General features: G+C 40.2%; 1 protein-coding gene across 1 annotated transcript in view; it reads left to right on the forward strand.

The window, feature by feature from the left end:
• Window positions 1-6,613, forward strand: part of LOC107549306 (immunoglobulin-like and fibronectin type III domain-containing protein 1) — a 15,194-nt gene extending 8,581 nt beyond the window's left edge. Inside the window, exons 14-23 of the mRNA XM_016230347.1 lie at window positions 1,058-1,351; window positions 1,879-2,175; window positions 2,278-2,457; window positions 2,579-2,707; window positions 2,866-3,174; window positions 4,580-4,665; window positions 4,774-4,966; window positions 5,263-5,559; window positions 5,667-5,993; window positions 6,609-6,613. Coding sequence (XP_016085833.1) covers window positions 1,058-1,351; window positions 1,879-2,175; window positions 2,278-2,457; window positions 2,579-2,707; window positions 2,866-3,174; window positions 4,580-4,665; window positions 4,774-4,966; window positions 5,263-5,559; window positions 5,667-5,993; window positions 6,609-6,613 — 2,117 coding nt within the window. The remainder of the gene's footprint in view (window positions 1-1,057; window positions 1,352-1,878; window positions 2,176-2,277; window positions 2,458-2,578; window positions 2,708-2,865; window positions 3,175-4,579; window positions 4,666-4,773; window positions 4,967-5,262; window positions 5,560-5,666; window positions 5,994-6,608) is intronic.
• The last annotated feature ends 489 nt before the right edge of the window (window positions 6,614-7,102 follow it).

The following is a 7,102-nucleotide window of genomic DNA, read 5'->3' on the forward strand; positions in this document are numbered from 1 at the left end:
TGAATTCTGTTAACATCCAAATACAGTAGTCATTATTAACTAAGCATTAGCTTCTCGTGATTTCATCATGTGTGTGGCCCCTCAACTAAAGTGGTGACTTCATATACCATGAATAAAGCAGAAAGTTTAGATCAAAGTTCCTTTGTGTACACAATACATTGTGTGCAAAAGCTTGAACTTTCATGTTCATATTCTTGTCATTTCACAATTATGCCATCATTAATAACACACTGTTTATCAGTATTCCAAAGGACCAAGTCACCACTTTAGTTGAGGGGCCACACACATGATGAAATCATGAGAAGCTTATGCTTAGTTAATGATGACTGTATTTGGATGTTAACAGAATTCACGTGATATGTGCTGTGATTGGCCAATGTTGGGGTCTGGTCAACACTTTAGTTGAGGGGCCACAAACATGATGAAGTCATGAGAAGCTAATGCTTAGTTAATAATGACTACTGTATTTGGATGTTAACAGAATTCACATACTATGTGCTGTGATTGGCCAATGTTGGGGTCTGTCCATTTACCTGCAGGCTAATATGAAGAAGATATGAACATGCTTGATAACTCATCTCATATTTAATGAAAAACATTACTTCTCACATTAATTGATATACTGTTCTAGCCTGTATGCATGCATGAGGTAATGTGGATGTTTGTAAATTCCTTTAATAATTCAACTAGTCTTAAATGCACAAAATAATGTTTTTTTTAATCATGCGCCATAAGAATAGCTTTATCCACAATGGATAGTAAAGACCTTGTTTTTTGTGAACAAAGAAAACATCATGATCATGCGTAATAAATTATAAATCATGATGATGTACTCACCTTACTTAATGTCTTAAATGAGGTGTTGTTCATCCATGAAGTCATGAATGAAAGACTTTGAACTCATGTTAGTTTCCTGATAATTCATGAGATATTAATGTATGAAGTAATGCATAATTCACACATTAATTTATGCATGAATTCATGGTAATTCATGTACCCTTACCATAAAGTGTTACCGAAACTTTAAAAGTAAACTCTCTTGTGTATTCTGTTTCAGACCCACCAAGGATGAATCAAGATGACTTGGCTAAATTCTCAGAGCCTGTGATAATCAAGGTTGGCCAAAATGCAACTTTCAAAATGGACTTTGTAGGTCGTGAGCCAATGAAAGTGCAGTGGTACAACGAGGGTGAAGAGATGCTTGAAGATAATCACATCAGGATTGAGAAGTCAGATAGTCACAGTCGCCTTCTACTTGTGAAATGTCAACGTAAAGACAGTGGAGAAATAAAGCTGAAGCTCAAAAATGAGTTTGGAACCATTGAGGCCCTTTCAAGACTCATCGTTCTAGGTTGGTACATGAAAAGCCATGTAACATTCATATGTAAGAGTAAAGAGAAATGTATAGAACCAGTTCCTAATGGAATTTACAAATATAATCCAATTCATAATCCACAAGACATTGGTATACACCCCCTTGTACAAAGACCATCAAGATCGTCTCGGGTTACTTATGTAACCATGGTTCCCTGAGTAGGGAACGAGACACTGCGTCCTCTAGGGGTCGCTATGGGGAACGCCTCGTCGTGACTCGTATCTGAAGCATACATTGAAAAAACACCAACTCGTTGGCCGGCGACAGCCATGACGTCACTACCGGTGCGACTACAGTATAAATCGGTGCCATTTCTTTCTTGTAAAAAATGATACAGTATGTGGATCCTGTCGCAAAACACAAAAAAATCCACATCCAGGCACTCACATAGTAAGCAAAGTAAAAAGCCTTTATTCTAAGACAGGGCTACATATTAAAAAGATACCAACGCGTATCAGCCCAAGCAGGCCTTCGTCAGGGTTAATTTCTTTCTTGTAATTCAGATAAACCCACCAACCCAATGGGACCTGTTGAAGTATTAGAAGCCTCGGCATCTTGTGTGGAGTTCAAGTGGAGACCCCCAAAGGACGATGGCGGTTCTCCTATAAAAAACTACTATATTGAGCGTAACCAGATTGGACGCAACACCTGGACGAAGATTGGAAATATCCCTGGAGAGCCCCATTACAAGGACACTGATGTGGACCATGGAAGGAGGTACTGCTATCGCATCAGGGCCGTGACTGCAGAGAGTACTAGTGATGTTTTTGAGACAAATGACATCCAGGCTGGCACCAAAGGTGAGGTTACATGTGTTTAGATCTTAAATAGCATCACTGAAAATGTAAGCAAACACTCATTATCATAGAAACTGTTACATATAAAGGACTGATTTGTTCCAGCATATCCTGGACCACCATCTACACCCAAAGTGGTCAGTGCCTTCAAGAACTGCATCACTTTGGCATGGTCACCTCCCACCAACACTGGTGGAACCAACATTGTTGGCTACAATATGGAGAAACGTAAACGGGGCAGCAACATATGGGGTCAAGTGAACCCCCCTGATGAGCCAATCAAAGGTTTTCTTTATTTTTCGTAGATCTCATAGTTCTAATATACTTTTTGAACTGCCATTTAGTGAGTTTTTTAAAACATGCTAGGCTTTTGCTTGCGCCAATTTCACTCATTGTGTTCTCCTAGGCAAACAGTATGATGTGAAAGATGTTATTGAAGGAATGGAATATGAATTCCATGTGTCAGCCATCAACTTCTCTGGTGCTGGAGAACCAAGCACACCCTCTGAATTTGTGATAGCCAGAGATCCAAAAAGTAAGTCAACAACACTCAAATATTTATCACATTAACACATTTTATAAGCATTTTTATGATACAAAATCTGCTGGAATAAAGCACAAAGGAACAAGAAAAAATAATAATTCTACAACTGAATTACCTTGACCTTTTTGTGCTTCAATTTGGGATTTCAGAACCCCCTGGTAAAGTCATTGACCTGAAAGTCACAGATTCCACCTATACCTCTTTGTCTTTGAGTTGGACTAAACCGAAGGAGGAGGAAGGTGTCCAGGATGAAGCTAAAGGTTATTTTGTGGAATTAAGGCCAGCTGAGAACACAGAATGGGGTCGCTGCAACTCAAACCCGCTCATTGCAACTTCCCATACAATTCTTGGCCTCAAGTCTATGGCTATGTACTGGGTCCGAGTGGTTGCAACCAATGAAGGAGGTGATGGGGAACCCCGAGATCTGGACAACTACATCATTGCCATGCCTCCACCTGGTATAATATGATTTTTATATAATGTGTACACTACCAGTCAAAAGGTGGATGCACCTCACTGATTGTACATTTCTTCCGATTTTTAACATTTAACTTACATATATGCATTTTCAAAGGCTTTTACCCAAAGCAATTCAAAGGCTTTAAAACCCCTTTGCATGAATGCTTGAAAATATTTTTGTAAATAAGTATAAATTGCATTTTCTTTAAAACCTAACATTTTACATATATTTAATGGTTCATAATTTATACTTGAATGATTTGGACCAGGTAAGATAAAAATCAACCAACAAGTGCCCAGTATGCATGTGAACTTTTTTTAATTGTGTTTAAAAAACATCCTATAATGCCTTTCATGAAGTTGGTTGAGAGAAGCTGTGAGTTTCATAGTTCCCCTTCAGGAACGAGACGCTGTGTCGAGTCGCTTTGGGAACGCCCTTGCGACTACGTTCTGAAGCAGGTGTCAAATCCGTCCAATGGAGCAGCGAGACGTCACGAGCAGGGTGACGTAAGCACCAGAAAGCATAAAGGCACATCCGGCCGGGCGCAAACCAGCTTCTGCTCTTCAGTAGCGCTCTGTGTATGTGTCTGTCTATTTACTGTTGTCTGTCCGCACAAGCACTCATATATATATATAAAACAATGAGAAAGTCTATGGCGAGCGAACGGCATTACAAACGCTGTGTTTCTCCCTGCCCACGATATCTGGCGGCGGGGGATACACACGATGTGTGTGTCGTTTGTTTAGGAGCAGAGCATGCGCGGTCAGCTTTCCAGCAGCTGATTGTCATCACTGCGAGCTCTCGCTGCGCACGCTCCGCTCTCGCCTGGCTGCGTTTGATGAGAGCGGCCAGGCTCGTGATCCCGCTGGCAGGCACAGCGCAGACTGTTGTCGTGGGGACCGCGGGTGGATTTAGCGTAGGGATCCGAGACGGGCTCGTCCCCTGAAGGGGAACGTCTCTAGGTTACGTATGTAACCATGGTTCCCCGAGGGAACGAGACGCTGTGTCTCTTTGCCATACTCCCTGCATCCCTGCAGGCGCTACTTCATCGAAGCTGGTTTGCGCCCGGCCGGATGTGCTTTTATGCTTTCTGGTGCTTACGTCACGCTGCTCGTGACGTCTCGCTGCTCCATTGGACGGATTTGACACGTGCTTCAGAACATGGTCACGCAAGGGCGTTCCCAAAGCGACTCGACACAGCGTCTCGTTCCCTCGGGGAACCATGGTTACATACGTAACCTAGAGACGTTTTGTTGACTTCACTATTAATCTAAAATTTGGAAAGTAGTACTAATAAAAATGAGTGTGTATCCAAACTTTTGACTTACTGCATTTTTGCAAGTATTTGTTAACATTATTGTTACATCAACATTAATTTGCTACTCCTCAAATCTCTTTTTCAGTGAGGCCAAATTTCACCAATCGCAAAATGAAGAGCTTTATGGTTGTGAGAGCTGAAAATTCAGCTCGGGTCAACATATATTTTGAGGTATTCCAATGCTGTAGAACTAAATGGTGGTATTTACTAAACAGGCATTTTCCTATCCTCAGATGTCTTATCTACTTATTTTAATAAAATATTAACTCTCATATCCAGGCATCCCCAATGCCAACTATAATCTGGCTGAAAGATGGAATGCCTGTGTCCAAACGTGTAACTGTGAGCAATACAGATGGGATGTCCCAGCTCCTGATTCCCAGTGCCGAGCGTTCTGACAGCGGGATCTACACCATCATAGTCAAGAACATAGTGGGTCAGGAGACGTTCAGTGTTGAGATCAGAGTGACGGGTGAGAGAGTCAAGCACATCAAGCCTGAAATCTAATTTGCTTACTGCAATTTTGCACGCAGAATGTGTCTCAGGATAAACACACTTGTTCGTCCTGGAACAATATCAACCAATCCGATTTTAGGGTTAGACTTAGTGCTGAGTCTTCAGCAATTAATCAACCATTTCACTCACTTCAGTGGTTGTTATTAGCTGTTCCAGGACCAAAAACTTCTTTATCAAAGAACACATCCTACTTGGCAAAAAGACAACATTGAGGAAAGTTATGGATTGTGTGGATACCTGGCATGTTTGCAGATGATCCAAAGCCACCTGGCCCAGTGGAGCTGGAAGAAAATGTCCCTGGCACATTAACAGTTTCTTGGAAACCATCTCCTGATGAGAAACGAGATAATCACTTGCACTATATGGTGATGAAACGGGACTCCATCAAACGCACCTGGCATACAGTCGCTGACCGCTTGTTCAACAACAACTTCACAGCAGTCAACATCATGCCAGGAAGGGAATATAACTTCCGTGTGTATGCCAAAAATGACATAGGCCTCTCAGAACCATCTGAGTCCCTGACATGGGGCATTGTAAGGAAGAAAGGTGAGCTGGCTGGTATTTCTACCTCTTGGTCCACTCTCGATAAAGAATATTAAATCTGCTCCTTGAAATTCTTTGTTCCATTTAGCATGCTTTCTTATCTCCTGCAGAAAAGTTCAGCCTCAACTTACCCCCATCCAAACCTTGCAACTTTGACTCTGCTCCCATTTTCACGGTTCCCCTAAAGACGCACACTACCCCGGAGAAATACGAGTGCTACATGAGCTGTGCAGTGAGAAGCAACCCCATACCTCATGTTACCTGGTACCGCAACAACGTCAGCCTCAACACTGACACCAACTACTACATCACTAACACCTGTGGAGTGTGTTCCATGCTCATCTTGAGAGTCGGTGCCAAAGACAACGGAGAATACAAAGTAGTGGCAGAAAACTCTTTAGGCCGTGCTGAGTGCAGCGCACAGCTGACAATCTTAGGTATGTTGTCAGAATATGTGTGAAAACACCAGCTGTAGTTTGACTTTGCGTACATGTAAGTGTACATATATGTTGAGCTACAGTATACTCTATATCTATAAATAAGTTTCTGCATGAACGTAAATTAAATAAATATGTATAAACTGCACATATACACTGTTGTTTGGTAAAACAATGTTTTTAAAAGTAGTCTCTTGTGCTTAACTGCCTTTATTTTATCAAAAATATAATAAAACTGTAAAATTGTAAAATGTTATAAAAAAAATTACAGTAACTGGTTTCTATTTGAATATATTTTCAAATGTAATTCATTCATATGGTGCAAAGCCTAATTTTCAGCAGCCATTACTGCAGTCTTCAGTGTCGCATGATTCTTCAGAAATCATTCTAATATGCTGATTTGCTGCTCAAGTATTATCAGTGTTGAAAACAATGCTGCTTAATATTTATAGAAACCACAAAGAATATAAAAATACAGAAAAAGATAAAAATGTCTTTACTTCATTATTTTTTGGGGGGGGGGATCAACCGTTTAAACATTCTGCTGGTTGGGAAAAGTATTATAATTATTGTATCCTTAAGCAATAATTAAATTTCTGCTTTTTCATTTTTCAGAGTGAAATATCTGTGTGGCATCTGGAAGACTCCTCTGACTCATCTTCAATTTATAAATGTAAACATAATTGAGCTTGGCATTTACATTTATTAATGTCCGCTGCACATGTTTGACTTCGTTTTGAGTCAAGTACAATATTTTGTTTGTTTCAAAGCATTTATGCTACTTGTTTTGTCATTTGGTCATTGTAATTTGCCATCATTGACTGCCATCACTAATAAAAAAAGAGTGAATTAAATGTATCTATTGCCACAAATTTACTGTTGATAAAACTGTATAAAGCCATATTTGTGACAAATATGTGTCTTCAAATTTATCTTATATATTATGTTGTACGTGACCCCACTAGGGCAAAGGTTTTAAACACTTAAACGTGAAAACAAGTAACATTTGCTCTTAATAGCTAGTAAACCTGCTTGCAAATGCCAGTGCTGTGCAATAACTTTCCCTGTAAATATTTGAAGTTGGCCATAAACCATGATCATAAAAGATC

The sequence above is a fragment of the Sinocyclocheilus grahami genome, unplaced genomic scaffold (assembly GCF_001515645.1).
Source record: "Sinocyclocheilus grahami isolate Dianchi unplaced genomic scaffold, SAMN03320097.WGS_v1.1 scaffold368.1, whole genome shotgun sequence".
NCBI lineage: Eukaryota > Metazoa > Chordata > Actinopteri > Cypriniformes > Cyprinidae > Sinocyclocheilus > Sinocyclocheilus grahami.